The 27,840-nt window shown below is 44.4% G+C and overlaps 1 protein-coding gene across 1 annotated transcript; it reads right to left on the reverse strand.

Annotated features, from left to right (window-relative positions):
• Positions 1–5,516: 5,516 nt before the first annotated feature.
• On the reverse strand, positions 5,517–27,480 carry LOC148140052 (zinc-binding protein A33-like). Its single transcript, XM_087979225.1, has 6 exons — positions 26,689–27,480; positions 26,503–26,598; positions 26,182–26,415; positions 25,570–25,592; positions 25,365–25,480; positions 5,517–6,238 (listed from the first exon to the last, which is right to left on the reverse strand). The coding sequence occupies exons 1-6, from the start codon at positions 27,097–27,099 to the stop codon at positions 5,718–5,720; spliced, it is 1,401 nt and encodes a 466-aa protein (XP_087835351.1). The 5' UTR covers positions 27,100–27,480; the 3' UTR covers positions 5,517–5,717.
• Positions 27,481–27,840: the final 360 nt, after the last annotated feature.

The following is a 27,840-nucleotide window of genomic DNA, read 5'->3' on the forward strand; positions in this document are numbered from 1 at the left end:
GAACAAAATTACTCTTTTTCCCCTCAAGAAAACCTTATCACTTGGTTCCATCATTTTGATCTCATTCATTACATTTGAATTGAAGTGTGTAGTGTGAACCAAAACAGGAAATGAAGATCAAGGTTTGTGTGTAGATTTGTAGCTCGGGTGCCAGTTCCCGTAGTTGTGGGTATGTTCACCGAGGTAGGAACTGGATTTGCAGATGTTTCCTCCCCTGTCTAGGGGACATCTTCAGGGCTTTGGATCCTCCTGTGAAGCGCTGCTGTGCTGTGTCTTCTGGAATTTATTTGGTTCCGTTCCTGCTTCCGGTTGTTTGTTGTAGTGGCCGGTATATTGGGCCACGGTCTATGTGTTTGTTGATGGAGTCCATGGATGAGTGCCATGCTTCTAGAAATTCTCTGGCTGTCCTCTGTTTAGCTTGTCCTGTGATTGTTGTGTTGGCCCAGTCGAAATTGAGGTGCTTGTCACCTGTGTGTGTGGCTCTTCATTTCTTCAGCCAGAGAGTGATGGGCCTGTGGAATTCATTGCCGCGGAGTGCAGTGGAGGTCGGGACGTGAAATGTCTTCAAGGCAGAGATTGATAAATTCTTGATGTCACAAGGAATTAAGGGCTACAGGGAGAATGCGGGTAAGTGGAGTTGAAATGCCCATCAGCCATGATTAAATGGCGGAGTGGACTCGATGGGCCGAATGGCCTTACTTCCACTCCTATGTCTTATGGTCTTATGGTCTTATGGGACAGCTGGTCGTGGCGTTTAGTGACAGGTTGGTGTTCATGAATGTGGATTGCTAGTTTTACAAGGAATCTTGTAAAATGCAAAGACTGCACAAAACACTATATAGGACAAACAGGCAGACAACTGGCAATATACCGGCCACGGCAATGAACAACCAGAGCTGGCAACTGGAAACAGCAGGAACAGAACTAAATAAATTCCAAAAGACACAGTACAGCAGCAAGTCACAGGAGGCTCCTGAAGATGTCCCCGAGACAAAGGGGAAATGTCTGCTCAGCGAACATATCCACAACTATGGCAGGAAACGAAGATATTTGTTGTGATGGAGGAAGAGAGGTTGAAAAGCAAGGACTTGATATATAAAATAAGAACATAAGAAATAGGAGAGTTAATAGGCCATTCAGCCCCTCAGGTTTGCCCTGCCACTCAACAGGGTCGTGGGTAATCTCCATTTTAATGGCAGCTCATCATAGCCATCAACTCCCAGGTATTACAACATCTATCAACCTCCACTTTAAACCCTTTCAGTGATGGCACCTCCACAACTCTCAGTACTACATTAGTATTTGATATCTCTTGTTCTAAATGCATTATGTTAAAGTGATATTCATATTATTTCACTTTTTTCTCCCATTCACTTCTAAATCTTTTCTCTTTTCCATTTCCTGTCTTTTCAGTTTGATTTCATAGCTTCCTAATTCCATCTCCTTTGCCTTAACTTTCTCTGCTCTTTCTTTCTCATTTTCTGCTCCACTTTATCTTTTTCTGCCTTCTCTAGTTTCTTCATTCTCTCTTTATGCTCCAGCTGCCTTCACTGGAACTGCATCTCACCCGATTCCACTGTTTCACTCCCTGGAGAATCCACTTCTCTCGTGTTTCCCCTAAACCCAGGTGCTGTGCTGATCCTTCCATTTGCTCTGCCTTCTCAGCTCTGCCAGGTAATCCTGCCTCTAGATTGTCCACCAAATCAAGCAATGTTATTTATGAAATTAGTCACCACCTAAAATGACTTTTGAGGAAATTGGTAAAATGTTTGGCCCTTAATCTTGACACTGGTGTCCCGTCTCATCGATTTCCTGATTAGCTCCCTTTAGAAACATCAATGTCTCAATAAGGTCATCCCTCATTCTTCTAAACTCCAGAGACTTTACTCCCCCTTCATCCCCTTCCTGATGAAGGGCTTTTGCCCGAAATGTCGATTTTCCTGCTCCTTGGATGCTGCCTGACCTGCTGTGCTTTTCCAGCTCCACTCTAATCTTGACTCACAGGCAACCTCCCAATCCCATGCACTATTTCATGAACCTTCACTCGACAGCTTCCAATGCAAGAATACATTTCCTTCAATGTGGAGAGCAAAACTGTGCTCAGTGTTGGACAGGGAACGTGATGACCAACATAGCGAGTCCTTGTATGGCACCACAAACCCATTGGGGTTAATATTCATATGCCTCATTCAGATGGAGGCATCAAACAGAGGTTGTGGGATTGAACACCCACTATAGACCAAACCTGATCTTGGCAGAATGAAATTGGAAATGGGATGAGACATATCATCAGGCACTCAAATGTTAATGTCGATCGCTCTCTCTGTACCTTCTCTGTAGCTGTAACAAAGCCATCTTGACTATCCCTAATGAGTATTTGCCTTTCCAAACACATGTAAATCCTGTCCCTCAGCATTCCCTCCAACAATTTGCCCACCACCGATGTCAGGCTCACTGGTCTATAGTTCCCTGGCTTTTCCTGACCACTTTCTTAAACAGTGGCACCACATTAGCCAACCTCCAGTCTTCCGACACCTCGCCTGGTGGCTATTGATGACACAGACATCTCAGCAATGGGCTCAGCAATCACTTCCCTTGCTTCCCCTCTTGTTCGAGGGTACACTGGATCAGGTCCCAGGGATTTATCTGCTTTAAGACGTCCAGCACCTCCTCCTCTGTAGGAGGTCAAGATGTCACTATTTATTTCCCCAAGTTCTCTGTCTCCGATATCCTTCCCCACAGTAACTTCTGAAATAATATCTCCCCCATCTTCTGTGGTCCCACACATTGGTGGTCTTGTTGATCTTTTATGGGCCCTATTCTCTCCCTTGTTACTCTTTTGTCCTTCACGTATTTGTAGAATCCCTTTTGATTCTCCTTAACCCTATTTGCCAAAACTATCCCATATCCCCTTTCTCCCTCCTGATTTCCCCCTTAAGTGTACTCCTGCCACCTTTATACTTTTCTAAGAATTCACTCGCTCTCTGCTGTCTGTACCTGACAAATGCTTCCTTCTTTTCTTCACCAAACCTCAGTTTCTCTTGTCATCCAGCATTCCCTACATTTCCCAGCCTTGTCCTTCACCCTGACAGGATCATTCAGTCTCTGGACACTCGTTATCCCAGTTTTAAAGGCTTCCCATTTTCCAGCCGCCCCTTTACCTGCAAATATCCGCCTCCAATCAACTTTTGAAAGTTCTTACCAAATTCCGTCATAATTGGCCTTCCTCCAATTTAAACTTTAACTTTTCGATCTGGTTTATCCTTTTCCATTTCCACTTCTATTATAAAACTAATAGAATTATAGTCACTGGCCCAAAGGTGCTCCCCACTGACACCTCAGTCACCTGCCCTGCCTTATCTCCCAATATTGGGTCAGGTTTTGTTCCTTCTCCACTCAATACATCCATATACTGAATCAGGAAATTTCCTTGTGCACACTTAACAAATTTCTCTCCATCCAAGCCCTTAACACAATGGCAGTCTGTGTTTGGGAAGTTAAGATCCCTCACCATAACCACCCTATTACTCTTACAGAGAAGTGACATCTCCCTACAACTTTGTTTCTCAATTTCCCTCTGACTATTGGAGGGGTTTATAGGACAATCCCGATGAGGTGATAATCCTTTTCTTATTTTTCTGTTCCACCCAAATAATGTCCCTCAATATATTCCCAGGAATATCCTAAATACAGCTGTAATGTTATCCCTAATCAAAAACGCCATTCCCCCTTCTCTCTTGTCCCCCTTTCTATTTCTCCTCTGGCATCTATACCATGGAACACAAAGCTGCCAGTCCTGTCCATCTCTGAGCCATGTTTCTGTAATCGTTATGATATCCCAGTCCCATGTTCCTAACCATGCTCTGAGTTCATCTGCCTTCAATGTTCGGTCTCTTACATTGAAATAAATGCAGTTTAATTTATCTGTCCTACCTTGTTCTCTGCTTTTTTCCTGCCTGCTCTGACTGTTTTACTTGTTCCTTTTCCCAACTGTACCAGATTCAGACAGATCTCTTTCCTCACTATCTCCCTGGGTCCCCCACCCCTCACTAGTTTTTTTAATCGCCCCGAGCAGCTCCAGTAAATCTCCCTGCAGGTATATTAGTCCCTTTCCAATTCAGGTGCAATCCGTCCTTCCTGTACAGGTCATTTCAATCCCAGAAGAGATCCCAAAAATCCAAAAATATGAATCCTTCTCCCCTGCACCATCTCCTCAGCCACACATTCATCTGCTCCATCCTTCTATTCCTCCTGTCACTAGCTCGTAGCACCGGGTGTAATCCAGATATTCTTGCCCTCGAGGACCTACTTTTAAAATTCCTGCCTAACTTCCGATATTCTCCCTTTAGAATCTCACCCTTTTCCCTTCTGACGTGTACAATGATCTCCTGCTAATCCCATTCCCCTGTGAGAATATTCTGCACCCTCTCCGAGATATCCTTGATCCTGGCTCCAGGGAGGCAACACACCATTCTGACATCTCACTGTTATTCTGAGCCCCTGACTGGAGAGGCACATGTCACCCTCCACTCTCTGTCAGCTTCACTTCATCGGGAGGATGAAAAGCGTCACCTGGGAATTGGGCCCAGGCAGCTGAAGGTATGACGGCCAATGGCAGAGAAGGTAAAATTGGGGATGTCAGATTCCGAGACCGGATTATAGGAGCGCAGACACCTCGGAGGGTTGTGAGACAGGATGAGATTACAGGGATAAGGTGGGGAGGGTGAACGAGACACGGCTCCTCTGTGCAGGGAGAATGAACAATGGAGCCACAGACAGGACGGAGTGGGGACCCTCACCTCCTTTCTCCTCGAATACCTTCAGGAGACACTCCCATTGCTTCACACTCCTGAAGGTCATGTCAAAGTAGCCCCCTCTGGGGAAATCCTGCAGATAGAATATAGAAGATAGAATCCACAGCAATCCAGGAGGATTCTCTTCAGGAAGAAGATCCGGTCAAATGGTGATCCTTCCTCCACCTTCTTCACAGTCACCATGACAAGATTCATGACCCACCCCGCCCCCACCTCCACCTGGCCTGTGGGGCTGGCTCGAGCACAGGCCATAGCTTTGGTGTCAGAGCCTTTTCAGAAACATGGTACAGGACCGCCACCGCAGATGGCGGTGACACACATCCAAATCCTGGGGACGTTGGAAATCAGAAATAAAATCAGAAAATGCTGCAAATCTTCAGCAGGTCAGACAGCATCTCTGCACAGAGAACTGGAGTTCAGAGACAGTTAAACATCGGGGATACAGCATATCCTGGGAGAGAGTGGATTGTGGCTAACTTACTTCCCCAAAAATACAAGAAGCTCAATAGAGGATGCTATGTAAATGCAGCTTTGTCACCCTTCAGTGTTTGGATTTCTCCCTCAGGATTTCATGTTCCGGATGCAGAGTGAGAAATGGAAACACAGAGAAATCCCAGCTCCAGACTGGGAAACAGGTGAAGGGATGGAGGATGGGACTGAAGCCGGGAGTAAATGAAGGAAGGAGAGACACAAGATATTTAATTTACTTTTTATTTTCACCATCTGACATTTATATTTGTATCTGATTTATTGACAGTTTGGTTGTGATGTTACAAAGTATAATCTCAGAATTCAATAACACATTCAGTAACATCCTGTTGTCAATGGGAGGTTTCTGACCCCAATCCCTGACCCAGACCCTAAACCCGGGGGTCATTGTGACGTCAGGGAGGCCCCACCCCTTTAACAGCTGATTCTCAGAAACTTGTTTAAACCCCAAACCTCGAAGAAAGGAAAAAGTTTCCCAGTGAATTTATTCCCAGTGAAGGTGTGGAGATGGGACTTGGTGTCCACGTTGTAAAATGAAACAGTCCCAGATTCATAACTGAGATAAACTCCCACCTTCCTGGGGATCTGACCGACAGAGAGAGGGGATAGAGGAGAGGTGTTAGTATAAAACTGATCCTCATCCCGCGCCATGGTCCAGAATCCATTCTCCGGGATCAGACTGACCCATCTCTTCCTCTCCACAGATTCTGAGGCTACTCCCAGACTCCAGCCCTGATTCCCCCCCACCTCCACCTCCCAGTAATGTCTCCCCGATGTGAATCCCTCTGATCCCAGGGCACAGAGACTGCCCCGATTTGAAAACCTCTTCTCGTTGTCAGGGAGACTCCTCCTGGTCCGAATCAATCGCAAACTCTTCAGATCCTCAGACACCACGAGCTGGGGACTTGCTGTTTCCACATCCAGGGTCACAGAGACTGGGAGGAAAAACCGAGAATTAGAGACAGTCCCTGGGTATGGGTTTTCACAAAATTGGAAGTGGAAATGCTGAATCTGATCTCAAATTACCAATTAAATCTCCTGAAATTCAATGTCATCGAAAGGAATTCAGCTGGCCCTGGTTAGACTGAGGTTGGGGCCATTGGGAAAGAGCTTTATTGAAACAGTGGAGACAGGTCAGAGAATGTTCACTCGGTGGGTTCCTGGGATGAAGCAGTTCCCTTGTGATGAAAGGTTTCAGGCTGGGGCTGTACTCATTGGAGTTTAGAGGAATGGGAGGTTCTTATTGAAATATATAAGATGGTGAAGGTGTTGACAGAGTAGACATTGAGAGGCTGTTTCCCATCGTGGGGGAACCTGGAACCAGGGACAGAGTTTCAAAATAAGGGCCCTGCCAATTAACATGGTGATGGGGAGGGATTTTGTGTCTCGGGATCATTGATCTTTGGAATTCTCTCCCCCTCGAGAGCAGTGGAGCCCAGTTCATTGAATATATTGGAGGCTGAGTTAAACAGGTTTTTGATCAATGAGGGAGTTGAAGATTGTGGGAGTCAGGCAGGAAAATTGAGTTAAGGTCACAATCAGATCAGCCGCCATCTTTATGAATGACAGGGCAAGCTTTCGGGGTCACTCCTGCTCCTGTTTCTGATGTACAATGTTCACATGGGATTTTCACATGGACATTGCTTTGAGTTGTCAGCTTTTGAGTTTCTTTCCTTCCTGTGTGTTAAAAAATGGGTTGAACTTGCTTTCACACTCCCAAACTCCCTTCCACTCTGGAAACAGAAATAATAAACAAACTGAAGAATTTAGAGTCATAGAGTTGTACAGCACGGAAACAAATATCTGCTGATCAGATATCCTCAATTAATCTGATTCCATTTGCCAGCACTTGGCTCATATCCTTCCAAACCCTTCCTACTCATCTACCCATTTCAATGCCTTTTAAATGTTGTAATTGTACCAGCATTCACCACTTCATAGAACATAGAACATAGAAGAATACAGAGCAGTACAGGCCCTTCGGCCCTCGATGTTGCGCCGATCCAAGCCCACCTAACCTACACTAGCCCACTATCCTCCATATGCCTATCCAATGCCCGCTTAAATGCCCATAATGAGGGAGAGTCCACCACTGCTACTGGCAGGGCATTCCATGAACTCACGACTCGCTGAGTAAAGAACCTACCCCTAACATCTGTCCTATACCTACCCCCCCTTAATTTAAAGCTATGCCCCCTTGTAATAGCTGACTCCATACGAGGAAAAAGATTCTCACTGTCGACCCTATCTAAACCCCTAATCATCTTATACACCTCTATCAAGTCACCCCTAAACCTTCTTTTCTCCAATGAAAACAACCCCAAGTGCCTCAGCCTTTCCTCATACGATCTTTCTACCATACCAGGCAACATCCTGGTAAACCTCCTCTGCACCCGTTCCAGTGCCTCCACATCCTTCCTATAGTATGGCGACCAAAACTGCACACAATACTCCAGATGTGGCCGCACCAGAGTCTTATACAACTGCAACATGACCTCAGTACTCCGGAACTCAATTCCTCTACCAATAAAAGCCAGTACGCCATATGCCTTCTTCACCGCACTATTTACCTGGGTGGCAACTTTCAAAGATTTGTGTACATGGACACCAAGATCCCTCTGCTCATCCACACTACCAAGTATCCGACCGTTAGCCCAGTACCCCATCTTTTTATTACTCTTACCAAAGTGAATCACCTCACACTTAGCTACATTGAACTCCATTTGCCACCTTTCTGCCCAGTTCTGCAGCTTATCTATATCCCGCTGTAACCTGCCACATCCTTCCTCACTGTCTACAACTCCTCCGACTTTCGTATCATCCGCAAACTTGCTCACCCAACTTTCTAACCCCTCCTCCAGGTCATTTATAAAAATGACAAACAGCAATGGTCCCAAAACAGATCCTTGCGGAACACCACTAGTGACGGCACTCCAAGATGAACCTTTGCCATTAACTACTACCCTCTGTCTTCTTCCAGCCAGCCAACTCCTAATCCAAACGTCCAACTCACCCTCAATGCCATACCTCCGTATTTTTTGCAGTATTTTTGCATCTGGCAGTTCATTCCATACTGAGGTGGCAGGGTACGTGAAAATGTTGACCCTTGAATCCCTTTTAAGTCTTCAACACCCTCACCTTAAACTAATGCCCTCTGGTTTTGGACTCCCCTACGCAAGAGAAAGCCTTGTTTGTTTACCCTATCCATGTTCCTCGTGATTTTATAAAACTGAAAAAGGTCACCCCTCATCCTCCGACGCTCCAGGGAAAATAGCCCCAGCTGATTCAGTCTCTCCTTATACTTCAAACGCCCCAAAGCAGGCAGCGTTCTGTCAACCTTGTATAAACCCTTCCAAGTCCCACAATGTCTTTCCTATCGAGGGAGTCCATTGAATGCAGTATCCCAAAAGTGACCTTAATCAATGTCCTGTACAGCCACAACATGACATCCTAACTCCTTTACTCAAGGCACTGAGCAGTAAAGGCAAGCATACCAGATGCCTTCTTCAAGGGCTTTTGCCCGAAATGTCGATTGTCCGGCTCCTCGGATGCTGCGTGACCTGCTGTGCGTTTCCAGCACTACTCTAATCTTGACTCTGATCTCCAGCATCTGCAGACCTCACTTTCGTCTTCTTCATTGCCCTATCCAGCTGCGATTCCACTTTTAAGGAACTATGAACCTGCACCAGCTGGCACTCGCACATCCTCAGCATGTCAGCTGGGTCTGTGACCATGAGGAGCACGGCGTCGGTGTAAGCCAGAAAAATCCCCTCCAGCCCCGGCCTGCGTAGAGCGAAACCTGAAAGCCGTTCACACAAGAGGCACAGGAATGGCTCCACACAGAGAGAATAAAGCTGGGCTGACAGCGGTCAGCCCTGACACACTCCTCTCCCACAGCGTAGGGGCACCGTCAGGGACCCGTTAACCTTCACTGGGCACTCCGCGGCGGCATACAGAACTCAGATCCCGGCGACAAAACGTGTCCCAAACCCGAAAGCTGACAGAGTCCCGAGGTGCCAAGGGATGTCGAAAGTGCCCTGGTAAAGATTTTGTAGTTTGTGCTGAGGAGGGAAACCGGGCACCAATTCTTTAACAAACAGATATCCCCTTCCTAGGCAACAGAGTGATGACGGTCCTGCACCAAGAAAGGGGCATTCTCCGGTCACGACACATTCCTTCAGGATATCCCAGAATGTCCTGAGGAACCCCACGGTCAGCCCGTCCAGCCCTGGGGTCTTGCCCCTGGAAAGACGGGCGAGGGCAGGGGTCAGCTCCAAGCTCAGAGGGGCATCGAGCCTCTCGGTGTCCTCGGGACTGACCTGCCACAGCTCCTCCCACAGAACTCTGCGAGCTTCCTCACTGGACGGATCTGGAGAGAACAGAGCCCAATAATAGGCCCTCAATTGGGCCCTGATTCCCTCCAGATCCAAGATGGGGGATCTGCCATTGGAACAAGGTGCTGCTGGTGGATCCTGGGCCTTTTTCCCAGTGAGTAGAAGAAGGGGAGCCGGGGGTCGGGATCCTGAAGGAACTGGATCCGTGATCTCACGTACACACCCCAGGACCCAGTGAGCTGCAGATCCCAGAGTGCAACCTTCTTCTCTTCATACACCCCCCACAGGGCCGGGTCCACATCGGGCTGACTGAGACGTGACTCCAGGTTGACCAGCTCCTTCTGCAACCCCTCGATCTTGGATTTCTGCCTCTTCCTCACTGACCCCCACGTGAACCGCTGACAGAGAGACGGGCGTGAGCCTTGCCCACATCTCACTGTAGCCTCAGGGAGAGGAAGCCCCCACCCTCCTTCTCCCGCCAGTCTGGAAGTGAGAAAACAAGTCCCGAACCCACTCGTCCTCCATCAGGAGGTTGTTAAAGGGCCGACGTCACTCTGACGCTGAACGGAACGAGCTCCCTCTTCGACACCAGGTTGTGATCAGAGAGTAGTTCCTGTCACATGAATCCCCCATCTTCGGAACACAGGATGGATACGTCCTGGAAATGTAGAGGTGGTCAATTCTGGACACTCTAACCCAGGCCTCACAAAGAGGAAGGCAATGGAATCGGGACGGAGAGTTGACCAGACATCTACCAAGACCAAGTCAAAGGTCTTAACCAAGTGTTAGGACACAAGGTGAATCTTTTCTATGTTGCTGGTTTAAATTAGCAGAGGGGTTTACCCTGTGTTGTAACAGTTTGGGGGCTCGTTACCAGGATTTGAACAGTTTGTGTCTCAGATTCGTGGTTTGAACAGGTTTAGACAGATTTGAATAGATTTGGGGTATGAGAAAGCCCAGTAGATTTAAACACTTGCAGGTTATTATCCCAGATCTTTAAATAAAACATAGGTGAGACAATTTGTTTAATTTCGGTGACTTGTGGTTGGTTAATTTAAAAGTGAGAGAAATGGCTCTTCAAATTGTGAAAGAGGTTCTGGGATTTGAAAGTGATTCTCAAATTTGTCAAGAAAGTTTAGAAGGAAAGAAAAAGGCCATACTTTTAGAATTAACAAATAAGTTAGATTTGGGTTTAACCGAGGACAAAAGTAAAGCTGACATTGTAAAGGAGTTACTCAAATACTTAGATATGTCAGAGAAACAGACAAGTGTAGTAGAGGTAGAAAATCTTAAATTAGAATTGAGGAGTTAGAAGATAAAAAAAAGAGACAGAGAGGAAAGAGAGAGGGAGAGAGATGAGAGAGAGTGGAAAAAGAGAGAGAGGAAAAAGAGAGAAGGGTCTGAGCTGAGCAAAGAGAGAAGAAAGGGAGAGAGAAGGGAAGAGAGAAGAAAAGGAGACACAAAAAGAGAGAAAATTTGAACTTGAGAAGTTGCAACTTCGCAAAGTCAAGTTAACAGAATGGAGATTAAAAGACAAGGTACTGATGCAGACAAACATGTCAAAACTCTGCCACATATTGATGAGAAAGGTGTTGAAGCCTTCTTTATTTCATTGAAGAATTTGCAAGGCAGATGGAGTGATCCAAGGATTTATAGGTGATCCTAGTTCAGAGTAAACTGGTCGGCAGAGCTAGTGAGGTATTTGCTGTACTGTCAGATGAGAGGTCAAGAGATTATGAAGAGGTCAAACAGTCTCTTTGAAGTGCTTATGATTTGGTACCAGAAGCATTTCACAATAGTTCAGAAACATAAAGAAGGAACAAGGTGAGACTTATGTTAAGTTTGAAAGAATTAAACATGGTCATTTTGGTAGATGGGTGCGAGTCTTAAAGATAGTTCGGACCTTTGAGGCTCTAAGAGAGATTATTCTACTGGAGGAGTTTAAAAACTCACTTCCAGAGATGGTACAAATTCACGTGGAGGAACAGAAAGTTCAGGGCAGCAGAATTAGCAGGTGAGTACATGTTGGTGCATAAGATAAGCTTCCAGCCAGACTTTCATCCTGTGAGGGATAGAAGTTGGGAGAAGGGGAGATCCTACACTACGAAATAAACCTTTCTTGTGGGTTATAATTAATTGTGTAGGTCCCTTCCCGAGAACTGAAAGTGGGAACCAGTACGAGTTAACCTTAAAGGATGTGTCTTCCGGATTTCCGGAGGAAACATTACATTACGGAGTATCAAGGCAAAATGGGTGCTAGAGGACTTAGTAGTTTTCTTGAAAAGCGCAGCAGGTCAGGCAGCATCCAAGGAACAGAAGAATCGACGTTTCGGACATAAGCCCTTCTTCCTGAAGAAGGGCTTATGCCCGAAACGTCGATTCTCCTGTTCCTTGGATGCTGCCTGACCTGCTGCGCTTTTCCAGCAACACATTTTCAGCTCTGATCTCCAGCATCTGCAGCCCTCACTTTCTCCTCCTTAGTAGCTTTCTTCACAGGGTGTGGGCTACCCAGAGAGATTCAGTCAGATCAAGAGTCAAATTTTTCTGCTAGGCTGTTTAAGGAGCTTAGGATAGTGCATGTCATTCTGAATTCCAGGAAGTTTTAGAAAGATGGCATCAGACCTTGAAGACCATGTTGAGAGCATACTGTTAGGATTACAAGAATGATTGGGATAAAGGTATCCCATTCATACTGTTTGCCAATAGAGACGCCCCAAATGAATCTACTCAGCTCACTCCCTTTGAGTTAACATTTGGGCATGAAATGACAGGCCCTTTAAAATTAATTAAGGAAAAATGGACAGGACCAAAGTCGGAGATCTCACAATTAGATTATGTATCGGTGGTGAGTGAGAAATTAAATTGAGTAGGTGGGTTCGCTAAACAGCACCTAAAGATGGCACAGCATAGAATGAAGCAGGTGGCAGATAAAATCTCTGAGACTTTGACGTGTTAGTACTGTGACCAGTGATCTCTTCAAAGCCAGGTTTAGTGGTCCCTATCAAATTGAGAAAAAGTTGAGTCAGGTGAACTATCTAGTAAAGATGAGAGATAGGAAAGAAGGGTATTGGGTATGTCATGTGAACATGCTGAAACCGTATGACACAAGAGAGAAAGAACTAGAGAAACAGGTGTTAGTTACTGACCCGCAGAGTGAGGAATCAAATCCAGATGATGCGGATTTTTGAGGTGTCTTAAAATAGATTAAGAAAATAAAGAAGTCCTTGAGGAGTGGGATAGTTTAGTAAACTACCTGTCTCAGGAGCATAAGACACAGTTGAAAGGTTTGTTGCTGCAGTATAAGGACAGCTGGGGAGTATAAGGACAGCTGATTGTAAGAATCAGCTGGGGAGGACTGATGCTGTTGTACAAGAAGTAGATGTAAGGAATACTGCTCCAATAAAACAACACCCCATGACTGAATCCTCAAAGTCAGACAGGTCCAGATGGAGGTGGAGGCCATGCTCGAGACGGACATCATTGAACCAAGCCAGAGCGAGTTGAGTTCGCTGATCGTCTTAGTTCCCAAACCGGACGGGACTCAGCGATTTTGCATGGCATATCAGAAGGTCAACACCATTACAAATCGGATTTCTATCCAATTGCAAGATTGGAGGACTGTATTGAGAAAGTTGGATAAGCCAGTTACATCTCCAAATTGAACTTACTGCGTGGTTACCGGCAGGAATCTTTATCAGAGATGGTGAAATAAATTTCTGCATTTGTAACCTCATATGGGCTATATCAATTTAAAGTGATACCCTTAGGATTGAAGAACACACCCACCATATTCCAAAGACACATAAATGGAGTTGTGGTTGGGTTAACAAATTGTGCAGTCTGTTTGGACGATGTAGTAATCTTTAGTAAGTTTGGAAGGTTGACCCCACAGAATGCAAAAATGAGGCCGTCAAGGAATTTCCACGACCAACCTAAAAGAAACAGGAGCTTCAATTTTTAGGAGCAGATTCTATTAGAAGTTTGTTACAAACATCAGCAGTGTAGTGGCACCATTAGCTGATTTGCTGAAGAATGACACAAAGTTTCAGTGGACAGAACAATACCAGGAGGCATTCGCCCATTGGAAATCAATATTAACCACTGCACCAGTTTTAGCTACACCAAACTTTTCAAAACCTTTTAAAGTTTCCAACAATGCTAGTGACATGGGTGCTGGAGCTGTACTGCTGCAGGAAGATGAGGACGGTATTAAACTGCCAATTAGTTACTTTTCGAAGAAACTCGACATATTCCAGAGGAAATACTCCACGGTTTAAAAAGAACTATTGAGTTTGGTACTGGCCTGCCAACATTTTAATGTGTATGTCACGAACAATGTGTCAGAGATGGTGGTGTACATGGATCATAATCCTCTACATTCTTGGAAAGCTTTAAAGACAAGAAAATGCGACTATTTCATTGGACTCTTATGTTACAGACTTGTAAATTACATGCCACACGTGTTGTGAGTCGTAAGAATGTAATCTTAGACAATCTTTCAATGTTATATTGATGTGGGAAGAAGTTAATATGAACTTAGATTAAAGTCATATGTGTGTCATGATAATGTAGTGAATGGTTTGAGACAAAATAAATGAAACAATTTTCTCATTATGATGATCCATTTGCTTCTGGGGAAGAGTTATGAAGTTGTGGGTGTATGTACTTTTAAAAGTGTTGAAAAGCTAGCAAGGACTTAGAGAAGTACAGAGTGTCTGGAACAAGGTAACAATCAGAAGCATCTCAGAACTGACAGCCAGACTACTGCGACCCCTAGGATTCATAACGGCACACAAACCAACAGCCACGCTCAGACAACAACTCACCAGAACGAAGGACCCGATACCCAACATGAGCAAAACTAATGTAGTGTACAAAATACCATGCAAGGACTGCACAAATCACTATATAGGACAAACAGGAAGACAGCTAACAATCCGCATACATGAACATCAATTAGCCACAAAACGACACGACCAGCTATCCTTAGTAGCCACACACGCAGACAACAAGCAACATGAATTCGACTGGGACAACACTACTATCATAAGGCAAGCCAGACAGAGAACAGCCAGGGAATTCCTAGAGGCATGGCATTCATCCACAAACTCCATCAACAAACACATCGACCTGGACCCAATATACCAACCACTACAGCGGACAGCTGAAACTGACAACCGGAAGCGGCAGGGACAGACCACTATAAACACCGGAGGAAACATCAAAGAAGCGCTTCGCAGGAGGCTCCCAAGCACTGATGATGTTGCCTAGCCAGGGGATGAAACGTTTGCAACAAAAACTTCCAGCTCGGCGAATAGAACCACAACAACGAGCACCCGAGCTACAAATCTTCGCACAAACTTTGAAGGTAACAATGTAACTACAGAGTAGCTGGGTTGCTATGGAACAAAAACAAATTCAAATTTGGCCAATCAGTTTAAATTATGCCCCAAGATACCAAACTCCAATCAAATTTGAATTTAGTATTTTGATATTAAAACCAATGAAACAATCTGATGTTCTGTGGTATAAAACCAAATATTTTTGAACAGTTGAGAGAGAACTATTGAACAACCAACAGATGAAGGCTGCTAGTTTAAGAGCTCTCTGAAAAGTACCTGTCTGTGAAAGACGTTTGTACAGCAGAACATAGAAACTGACCTGGAGCGAATCTACAGCAGAAAATCTGCAGAGGAAACTCGGCAAAGCTGACTGGTTTTGAAATGTGATTTTTTTTTGTAAATCTTCATCTGGATTTTTTTATGGACTAATATTGTAGAGTGGGAGGTATAAGAAAGGTTTAAGAGAAAGGAGTTGTCAATAGTTGTTCGTTAATATTGTCTGTTAAACTTAAAGAATAAAGTTCTTCCATTTTTTTCTCTAAGTAGTGACTTTTGAAATACTTCTTTGCCTTTTGAATTTTAACGGTTTACAGCCTGGGATGAATCTTTTCTGTGTTGCTGGTTTAAATTGCATTGGGGTTTACCCCGTGTCATAACACAAGTCCCTCAATTTCTCCACCGATGCTGAGCTCTTCTGGATATCACCATGGACCCCTCCCCAAGGATACAATTTCCCCCTGAGAAGGATAGGTTCACCGTCACTGATGGAGCTAAGAAGAGTAGACACTTCCCCAAAAAAGCAGGTCTGATCAGGTCCCATCCAACATGTTCAGAAGTTCAGTGCTTCTGAAACAAACCATGAGCTGGAGCAGACAGCCGGGCACATGCTCTTTGACCCTCACGATCTCCAGCTGGAAAAAAAGGGGCCAATCAGAATTGGAGGTCAGGTGACTCATGACTCATGAAGACCCTTCCCTGCCTGTCCAGGAGCCACGAAGCCATCTCCTGAAATGCAGGAGGCTCACCGTGTACCTCTGGTTTTTTCAGGGAGAGGATATAGAATCAGTGCTGAGCCTTCCCGCTGCTGTTAACACTGAGGTTAGCAATGGATGTCTTCATGGCTGCAGAATGTACCACCACAATGCCCTGACCAACGCCCAGTCCTCCTCCAGGTCATCACCTCTGACCCCTGACCCCACCCCCCACATTGAGTGAAAGGTGTTGATCTGGGGTAACCAGGCAGGCATATCCCTGCCTTGATCTCTCCCCCCCCCCCCCCCCCCCCCCCCCCAGGGTCGACAGTAGGAATGTACAAGTCTTGGACTAGACCAGACTCTATTAAAATGTTGATGAAAATCTGAGGCCCTCCTGGTGGACAGCGGTTCAGAAATCTGCTGCACTCCCATTGCTGGGTCACCCCTCCACGTGTCTGGGAAAACATTCCCCCAGTCCTCTCGAAATAAATATCTATATTGTGTTTGCCTTCCCAACTACCAACTCAATCTGCAAATTAAGGGAATGCTGAACTAGGACACCCAAGTCCATTTGCACTTCAGATTTCTGATTTTTCTCTCCATTTAGAAAATTGTCTATGCCTCTATTCTTCCTACAAAGTGCATGACCTCACACATTCCCATATTGTATTCCATTTACCACTTCTTTGCCCACTCTCCTAACCTGTCCAGATCCTTCTGCAGCCTCCCCCCTCCTCAGTGTTACCTGTCCCTCTACTTTGTCTCATCTGAAAACTTAGCCAGAATGCCCTCAGTTCTTTCATCTGCACCGTTAATGTATAAAGTGAAAAGTTGTGGTCCCAACACTGACGTTTGCGAAACACCACTGGTCACTGGCTGCTGTCCTGAGAAAGACCCTTTTATCCCCACTCTCTGCCTTCTGCCAAATAGCCAAGCTTCTCTCCATGCTGGTACCTTGCCTCAAACACCACGGGCTCTTTTCTTACTCAGCGGCCTCCTGTGTGGCACATTATTACAGACCTACTGGAAGTTCAGATTGATAACATCCATTGACTTTTCTTTGTCTAAGATGCTCATTACCTCCTCAAAGAATTCTAGCAGATTTGTCAGGCATGACCTTCCCTTGATGCTAACTTTGCCCCATTTTACCATGCACTTCCATTCATCGCTGCCCCCGACTCCCATGAAGTTCTTTTATACTCCTGGTGCCTTCCACCGTGAAGACTGATACAAAGCACTATTCAGTTCCATTCCCATTTCTTTGACATTGTTACTTCTCCAGCTTCATTTTCTAGCAGTCCAATGTCCCTCTTATTGTTCTCTTACCTGTTATGCATCTAAACAAAAACTCTTGCAATCTTCTTCAATATGATGAGTTAGTTTACACTCATATTTCAACTTCTTCTCCCTTGTTGTTTTTTCAGTCATCCTCTGTAGGTTTTTAAAGGCTTCCCCTTCTCTGGCATCCCTCTAAGCGTTACCACATTGTCGGCTTTTATCCTGTCCCTCACTTGCCTCCTCAGCCATGGTTGCCTCATCCTTGCCTTTGCATGTTTCTTTTACCTTGGGATGAATTTCTGTTGTGCCTCCCAGTTACACCCAGAAGTTCCTGCCATTGCTGCTTCACCATCTTCCCTGCGAGGTTCACCTTCCGATCATCTCTGGCCAGCTCCTCCCTCATGTCTTTACAGTTATCTTTATTCAATTCTAATAGAGTTACATGTGATTTCCTCGCAAACCGCAGGGTGAATTCAATCATTTTGCAATGACTCCCCCCCCCCAAGGGGTTCCTTCACCTTAACCTCCCTAATCCAATTTGGCTCATCGCACATCACCAAATCCAGAATTGCCTCTTCCTGAGCGGGCTGTACCACAAGCTGCTCCAAAAAACTATGTCTTAGACATTCAACAAATTCTATTTCTTGGGATCCACTACCAACTTGATTTCCCAGTTCACCCAAATATTGAAGATCCCTTTGATTATTAGAAGAGAGCCTTTCTTACATGCCTTTTCAATCTCCTGGTTTATTTTCTCCCCGACAGCCTGACTACTCCTAGGGGACCTGTACGTAACTTCCATTGGGGTGTTTTTTTCCACACAGATTCTACGTTACCCGTCTTTACATCTCTTCTTATAAATTTAATTGCATTTCTAATTCCAAAACCCCAGCCCCTCTGCCAATCAGTCTGTCCTTTTGATTGGACAGATATTTCATTCCCAGCTCTGACCCAATTGCAGCCACATTTCTGTAATGTCCACAACATTCCACCAGCCGATTTTAATCTGTGGTCCAAGTTCACTTCCTGTGTTTTGTCTCCTCCACCCTTAGTGACCTTACCACTTTCTCGTTCTGGTTCCCTTATCTCGTGTGGCAGAAGTTAGGTTCCTGATTCTTTCCATAATCTGTGTCCTATTGCATTTTCTGGACACTTTAATAACCGCTCCTGGGCCCTTCCTTCTTCTAAAGTCCTGTGAGCACCTATTTCACCTGCAGGGATCCAGATCCCACCTTGGTTCAGGTGGAAACAGTCCCAATGGTGCAGTTCATTCCTGTTACAATATTGATGCCAGTGCCTCACGAACTTGAACCCTTCATTCCTGCCCCAATCCTTTAGATACACATTTACTTCACTAACTTTCTTACCTCTTTGTCAGTTTGTATGTGACTCAGGTAGTCATGCCCAGAATATAACCCTTAAGGTTGTATTCTTTAATTTTGTTCCTAATTCTTGATATTCTCCAAATGAAGTCTCTTGTCTCCTCTTTGTTCTTGGTCCCAACATTAAACACTAATAAGTGGATCTTCCTCCCACTCCAGTATCCTTTCAATCTCTTCTGTCCTGGTTAGAGAGGGTAACAGATAGCTTTGCTCCTTTTGATTGCTTTGTCCAAAACTGTAAGAGAAAATGAGGACTGCAGATGCTGGAGATCAGAGCTGAAAATGTGTTGCTGGAAAAGCGCCGCAGGTCAGGCAGCATCCAAGGAGCTGGAGAGTCGACGTTTCGGGCATGAGCCCTTCTTCAGGATTCCTGAAGAAGGGCTCATGCCCGAAACGTCGACTCTCCTGCTCCTTGGATGCTGCCTGACCTGCTGCGCTTTTCCAGCAACACATTTTCAGCCCAAAACAGTAAGACTAGAACACCATAAGACATAAGAGCAAAATTAGGCCATTCAGTCCATCAAGTCTGCTTCACCATTCAATCATGGCTGATAAGTTTCTCAATCCCATTTTCTCACTTTCTCCCTGTAACCCTTGATTCCCTTGATACTCAGGAACCTGCCTATCTCAGTATTAAATATACTCAGTGGCTGGGCCTCCACAGCCTTCTATGGCAGTGAATTCCATAGATTCCCCACTCTCTGGTTGAAGACGTTTCTCCTTAACTCCATTCTAAAAGGTCTTCCCTTTACTCTAAGACTGCGCTCTCGGGTCCTAGTCTCACCTACCAATGGAAACATCTTCCCAACATCAGCTCTGTCCAGGCCATTCAGTATTCTGTATGTTTCAGTTAGATCCCCCCTCATCTTTCTAAACTCCATCAAGTATAGACCCAGAGTCCTCAAACATTCCTAATATGTCAGAGGACATTAGAAGACATAAGGTAAGAGGAGAAAGCTTTAAACGATTTTACACAGAAGATGGTGTGTGCATGGAATGAGCTGCCAGAGAAAACAGTGGAGGTGGGTATAATTACAACATTTATAAGGTTTCTGAAACCGGCAGTTTCGGTGCTGGATCTGATACAACGTATTAATCATTTGGCTTTTCCTTAGGTTACAAGATCAATTTTCCAAAATCAAGGCAATGCCTATGGGGCAGTCTTAGGGGAACACCGGACATTGAAGGTGGGTTCCCCTTTAAGTGGGCACACAGAGGCTTTCTTTATTTGGCATCTCTGGTACCCCTAGTTTTGATCAGTTATTCAAGGCTAATTTTGTTCATTTCCTTGGCAAAATTAAACAGGACATTCAAAGCTGGGGGGCCCTTCCAATATCATGGCTAAGTTGATTTGGTGTTATTAAGATCTTCCCCACTTATTATACCCCCCTGAGGATGTTTCTCTTGCTTTTTCCCAGACAAATGTTTTGGAAATTGAATGGTTGGTTTAGTTCCTTTATTTGGCACCATAAGTGGTCTCTTATCAATCTTACAAAATTGCAAATGTCCCAGGAGTTGGAAGGAGTGGATCTCACGGACGTCAGAAAATATCAGTTGAGCTCCCTACTACCTTTTGTGAGTGATTGGGCCTCTGGGGACTTGGCATCGATATTGTTGGACATTGAGGTCTTTCAGGCAAAGTGTCCTCTTATTAACCTGTTGTTTCTGGACAAAATGAGGACAATTACAGAACGTTGTCACAATCCAAATATTATTAATACTGTCAAAGCATGGAGGGTAATGAGACAGATGGAGGGTAATGAGACAGATGGAGGGCAATGAGACAGATGGAGGGCAATGAGACAGATGGAGGGCAATATGTCTAAGACATCTTTCCAAATTCCCAGAGTTGGTATCCCAAGGATAATGGCCTGGGTTTACATTCTGGGCGGATAGGGGAGTTTCTTGTTTGGGTGATGTGTTTGAAGATGCCACATTAATGTTATTTGATTAAATAACTCGGAAGAATGGATTATTGAGCAGGGATCTCTTCCGTTTTTTTTCAGATCAGAGATTTTATCCGAAAAGCGACTACGCTTCTGGCTGAGAGTTTTAGATCTGATACAGAAAAGAAGGTGCTCCAGGCTAAGAGCACTCTTTCAGTGAGTACCTCTATCATTTGTTGGGGCGATGTTCCTCGGGTGACATCGAGCAATTATGGGAGGTCTGGGAGAGAGAGTTAGGAGTGGAGGTCACTCCGGAAACGTGGGAGGACATTTGTGAGAATTCAAGGAGGATTTTGATATGTAATAGAACCCATGCCATGCAGTTAAAGTTTCTTCATAGGTTTCATCTGGCCCCCGATCATCTGCGAAATTTAAACAGCAATGTGCCCCAAGTGTAAAATAAATACGGGTACCTTCACTCATTGTCTGTGGTCCTCCCACAGGCTCCGTCCGTACTGGAGTGCTGCGGCAGGAGTAATAGAGAGGGTCTTGGGGACCGAAGTCGAGGCGGACCCGGTTTCTCTTCTTCTGCGTTTGCCAAATTTATCTCCCTCAGAAGTGCATGGGTGAAAGGTTTTTATCATCCTCACTTTTGTGCAAGGAAGAACATTCTGATGTGCTTGGTATCTGAGAACCCCCCGGGTCTGTTGGGGTGGCATAAGTTAATTGTGGAACACATTCCCTTGGACTTTCTTACAAACATGGTGCAATAGAAAATGGACATTTTTTTATAAGACATGGCAGTCCTTCTTGAATTATTTAGAAGCAGATCTGTCCGCCGCTTTAATTTGGGGCTTTTGTCGAGACATGATGGTTTGGTTTAATAAGCCTAATGTCCTGAGAGGAAACATTTTGAACAAACGTGGTTTTAATAACTGTTGCTCTCGAAGGTTGAGAGCTGTGATCTTGATACGCTGAGCAGAGATAGTTATTTACTTATTTATTTATTGATGTGTAATGAGTGTAATTGTGATTTCTTTGTAGAGCAGTGTAGTAGCTGGTTTATTGTTTACTGTTGTTGTTTTAATGTTATATTTTCATATTTTTGTAATTTTATCATTTTGTAAAGAAAATGTTTTTCAATAAAATATTTTTAAAATATAATAAAAGATATCTAGATGGGTATATGAATGGGAAAGGTTTAGAGAGATATAGGCTAAATGCTGGCAAATGGGAGATCAGTTTCGGGCATCTGGTCAGCATGGACGAGTTGGACTGAAGGGTCTTTTTCCATGCTGTATAAATAACAGTATGACTCTGTGATTACTGCATGCAGGGTCTCAATTAGACAGTTGTCAATGTGGACCAGTTGATAATGTAATCTATCTCATCAATTACAATAAGAATAAAGTATATAGTCTTTGTGATAAAATCAGAGGAATGGTGTTTTGTCCTGATCAAAGGGCATTCTCTTCTGCATTTTCTTGAATAAAATAATTGAAAGAACTGAGACTCAAGGGGTCTTTCAGAGAATCTGGAAGTTAATTGGACTCTGATGAATGCCCCCACCACTTCCTTCAGTTTCAGGAGACAGAGAGCTCCTGTCGGGGTGATGTTTGGGATCTGTCAGTTTCAGTATGTTTCAGTATCTGAGGAGTTACAGAGTCATAGAGATGTACAGCATGGAAACAGACCCTTCGGTCCCACCAGCCCAAACCGAACAGGTATCTCAACCCAATCTAGTCCCACCTGCTAGCTCTTGGGCCACATCCTTCTAAACCTTTCCTATTCATGTACCTATCCAAATGCCTTTTAAATGTTGCAATTGTACTAGCCTCCACCACTTCCTCTGGCAGCTCATTCCATACATGTACCACCCTCTGTGTGAAAAGGTTGCCCCTTAGGTCTCTTTTGTATTTTTCCCCTCTCACCCTAAACCTATGCCCTCTAGTTCTGGACTCCCCCACCCCTGAGAAAAGACTCATCTATTTATCCTATTCATGCCCCTCATAATTTTGTATACCTCTATAAGGTCAGCCCTCAGCCTCCGACACTCCAGGGAAAACAGCCCCAGCCTATTCAGCCTGTCCCTATAGCTCAAATCCTCCAACCCTGGCAACATCTTTGTAAATCTTTTCTGAACCCTTTCAAGTTTCACAACATCTTTCCAATAGGAAGGAGACCAGAATTACATGCAATATTTCAACCATGGTCTAACCAATGTCCTGTACAGCTGCAGCATGACCTCCCAACTCCTGTACACAATACCCTGACCAATAAATACCTGCCCTGCCTTATTTCCCAAGCGTAGGTCAAGTTTTGCAACTTCTCTAGTAGCTACATCCACACACTGAATCAGAAAATTTTCTTGTACACACTTAACAAATTCCTCTCCATCTAAACCTTTAACACTATGGCAATCCCAGTCTATGTTTGGAAAGTTAAAATCCCTTACCATAACCACCCTATTACTCTTACAGATAGCTGAGATCTCCTTACAAATTTGTTTCTCAATTTCCCTCTGACTATTAGATGGTCTATAATACAATCCGAATAAGGTGATCATCCCTTTCTTATTTCTCAGTTCAACCCAAATAACTTCCCTGAACGTACTTCCAGGAATGTCCTCCCTCAGTACAGCTGTAATGATCCCTTAACAAAAATGCCACTCCCCCTCCTCGCTTGCCTCCCTTTCTATCCTTCCTGTAGCATTTGTATCCTGGAACATTAAGCTGCCAGTCCCGTCCATCCCTGAGCCATGTTGCTGAAATTGCTATGATATCCCAGTGCCATGTTCCTAACCATGCCCTGAGTTCATCTGCCTTCCCTTTTAGGCCCCTCGCATTGAAATAAATGCAGTTTAATTTATTAGGCCTACCTTGTCCCTGCCTGCCCTGAATGTTTGACTAGCTTCTGTTGTCAATTGTACCAGTTTCAGATTGATCTCTTTCCTCACTAACTCCTTGGGTCCCACCACCACCGCCACCACCACCATCCCCCACCAACCCCGCCCCACCTTAATAGTTCAAATCCTCCCGAACAACTCTAGCAAATCTCCCTGCTAGTATAGTCCCCTTCCAATTCAGGTGCAATCTGTCCGTCTAGTACAGGTCACTTCCACCCCAAAAGAGTTTCCAATGATCCAAAAATGTGAATCCTTCTCCCATACACCAGCTCCTCAACCATGCATTCATCTGCTCGATCCTCCTATTCCTGCCCACACTAGCTTGCAGCACCCTGTTTGTGTGTGAGTATATGCGTCTGGGTTGGAGGGTCGTGAGTGTGAGAGAGGGTATATGTGTGCGTATGTGAGTGTAGCGTGTCTTAAGTCTGTGAGGGGGTGCATGTGTGTGTCTGGGGTGGGGGGTTGTGAATGTCTGTGTACAGGTGTGCGTGAGTGTCGAGTGGTCTAAGTCTCTAAGAGGATGCATGTGTGAGTGAGGGAGTATGTGTGTCTGTCAGGGTGTGTGTGAGTGTCTATGTATATGTGTGTCCGTATGTATGTGTGTGTATAGGAGTGCCTGTGTGTGTGTATAGGAATGTCTGTGTGTGTGTATAGTGCAATGGTAGTTACCTGTAGTGTGACATGAACCTAAGATCCCGGTTGAGGCCCTCCCTATAGGTATGGAACTTCGCTATCTCACACACACACACACACACACACACACACACACACACACACACACACACACACACACACACACACACACACACACACACACACACACACACACACACACACACACACACACACACACACACACACACACACACAGTGCTACACACACACACAGTGCTATGGGCTAGTGCACATATATACACTCTCTCTCTCATACTCACAATCCCCAAACCCAGACAGACACACAGAAGACCCACATGCACACACATGCACACATATACATATATTTTGTGGAGTGAATTTGTACTTGCAGAGTTACATTGTACTTTGCTCAAAAGCTGCATGAATTCATGTAAAACTCTATTATCTCACTTTTTAGATTAGAATCAATCTAAATATCAGACAGAGAATACAGGGGGCTAACACCTTCAACATATTGTCCAGCTAACACCAATTATAACAGTTAACCTGAGAATGCAACTTTTAAGAAAAGGTTTTGTGATTTACACATGAAAGAAGTGAAACTATCATGGTATTTGATCAAATGAAAGACTCAACAGACAATCAAGGTATTTTTCAATGTATAATTTCAGTTACATCACACTGTAAACTTCTGCGATAAATTCTGTGCCTTACAATTGTGTCCTCCACAACCACCTGATGAAGGAGCGTTGCTCCGAAAACTAGTGTGCTTCCAATTAAACCTGTTGGGCTACAACCTGATGTTGTGTGATTTTTAACTTAATTTTCCCAGACGCACTTTAATGTCCAGCGATACATGAATTCAAACAGCAAAGGCAGTAACCGTGCAGGTTCACTGAGGTGTCAGTTTCTTTCTCAAATGGGGCAGAATATTGTCCTATTATTAGAGAATATCTCCACCCATCCCCCTCCCCAGGATGGGAGAAAATGTATTCAGGAAGCAGCTGAAGATTTCTAGGCAAAAACTCTCCCCTGAGAATTCCTACAGAAATGTCCTTGAGTTGAGATGATTGACCTTGAACAATCACAGCCATCTTCCCTTGTGCTCAGTTTCACTCCAACAAGTGGAGAGTTTTCCCCAATTCCTGTTGACTTCAGTTTTGGGAGAGGTCCAAACCCCATACTTTGTCAATGACAGTGAAAGCCATTATTATCCAGCTTTCTTTATAACTGAGCATTAATTATACTATCATTAATATTTATACACATAACAATCCAAATTTTAAAATAGGAATCAAAACAAAGCAACTTATCTGAGCTTTACCAGATTTAATAGTTTCCAGCATTTCGTTCCACACAGGAAATGGTAAAACAATGTTGAATTTTTCAGGAGACAGGGCACCATCTGTTAGTGAGAGCTCATTACTATTATCACTAATCCTGCAAACAAAACAAAATGATTGTTGTAAGTTCATCACAAACACTTCCCTGAGTAATTTTACTGAGTGTCAGTAAAGCACATGTCCTACCTCCTCTCCCGAGATGCTTCCTCCTGAAACAAACAGAACACCAATCTGAGTTGACAGAGACTGACTGTCCATATCTAAAAAGCAGCAATTGCACTCACATTGTTACAACCTGCTGAGCATTGTCAAGTCTGATTATTGCAGACATGGAATAGAAAGAGGATGTGACACAAAGGATATTGAAGAGCAGGAGAAGGTCAAAAAAATTCAAACAACTGTAAAGGATTGAAGGAAACATTAATGTATTTTTCTGAAGTAAATATCTGACTTGAAAGCTGGCAATTATGAAAAGGATTGAATCTATAGATTTAGTCAACATGTTTCCATTTCTGAAGAACCTGAAAACTGGAATATATGAACATAATCTAATTACAAATAAACCCAATGGGGATTTCAGGAGAAATATTGTTATCAAGAAAGTGATGGAAGTATGGAATCCACTGTCACACAGTGCGATTGACACAAATGTATAAACAGGAAAGTAGGGAAAACCATGAGGGAGAAAGGAGCAGAGGGAGATAGTGACAGGGGGAATGAAGGAGGATGGGTGACTGCATCATGTTGGGACTGTTCACAGTCACTTTCACTGAACTAATCTGAAATATAATCCCTCACCTTCAGAAATACCACTCTGTCTTTTCGTTCCAACTGTTTCTCCAACGTTGAGAGTTTCTCCTGAAGAGAATTTAAATTATCTTGAATTTTATAAAGATTTCGCTTCATTGGTTTGAGAATGTTTTCCTCTTGTTCCCTGAGATCTCGGAGTAAACTCTGCTCTTTCTCAGTCAGCATCTGGTGCATTTTAGTGAACTCGGATTTGATGTGGGTCTGCAGGCTGCTGGATTCCTCCTGTCAGGGGAAATATAAACACAATATGTTTCTGCAAAAAAAAAATGAACAAATCAAATTTTGAAGCTGATCTCCATGGGACTTTACCCGAATTTTTGAAATCTTCTGTTTTTGCTGCTGCTCCATTTCGAGAGCCGCCGCTTTCTTCCCTGTGAGAGATTCCAAGGCAGATTTCACCGGATCCTGGGATTGGGAGAGAAAATGAGAAAATAAAAGTATTAGATCATGAAAATGTGATGAAATAATCAGGGGATGGAATGTGTTTCCTTTTACCTTGTCGATTCCAACAGCTTCTGTGATCTGGATGAAGTTGTGAGATTTGTGTTCCCGGGAATCTCTACAAATCACACAGACCAATTTCTTGTCAGTTTCACAAAACAGCTTCAGTTCTTCCTGATGTTCCTCACAGTGATGTTTACTTTCCTTCTCTTGTGGATTCAGATTTAATGTTCGAGCTTTCTCGGCCAGATTCGCTAAGGCCCGGTTTCCTCTGAGGGATCTGTCCGGAAACTCCTGTCTACATTCCGGGCAGGAGTTTATCTCCTGCTTTTCCCAGCTCTGGGTGATACAGGAGCGGCAGAAGTTGTGTCCACACTCCAGTATAACCGGATCGGTGAAGAAATCCAGACAAATGGGACAGATTACCTCCTCGGTCCAACTCTCTCCCTGCTGTCTGGAATCCATGTCCACCCTCAGCACTTCCTGATGCAAACCCCTTTCAGTTCCAATGTCCCTGCGCTGCTGAACACATTCAGCTCAGGCAGCACCGAGATGGTGATAGTTCATACAGAGCTTCCTTTCTGTATCCACCGGCACCGTCCATCGCAGAGTCTCGGACTAATTCGCCGTCGGCTGGATGTGACTGGAGCAGCTCCCTCGGGTAAACTTTCCCCAAGATGGAATTAAACGGCACTTGAAAGCGACGCGATTTCTGTTGAGAAAACTTTGCGATGTCTCACCTTTGACCGTTTACAGAAAGGAAGAGGATGGCAGCTTCCGGAACAAGTTTACAACTTCAGTGAGAAATTACAATTGCAGCATTTCGGAAACTGTCACCGGGTGAAGAATATTTTAATCTGAAATCATTTCTTCATCCCCCCCCCCCCCCCCCCCCCTCCCCCACGTATGGGGAAAGCAGGACCCCTCGCTAACATTGGGAATGTTTTGGTCCGATATGATCCGGAATGTGGGTTATTGGAATGAAAGAAATTCTGGAGGGAAGTTGTGAAAGAAAATGCATTTACGGAAAATGCGAGAGAAAGTGCCCAGCGAGAGGCCACTCAGCCGGTCACTGATGGAGAAACTGGAAAAGTGAGCGCCTTCCCCCTTTTGGGATGTGGCCCTGTAAGGTGGGGTACATTTCCCAGTATGTTTAAACCTTGAGGGTTTCTGCCCCCTTTCTGTTTTCAGGAAATGAGTAGCAGA

This window comes from Chiloscyllium plagiosum, unplaced genomic scaffold (assembly GCF_037043375.1).
Source record: "Chiloscyllium plagiosum isolate Xiang-an unplaced genomic scaffold, Cpla_swu_hap1 HiC_scaffold_35, whole genome shotgun sequence".
Classification (NCBI taxonomy): domain Eukaryota; kingdom Metazoa; phylum Chordata; class Chondrichthyes; order Orectolobiformes; family Hemiscylliidae; genus Chiloscyllium; species Chiloscyllium plagiosum.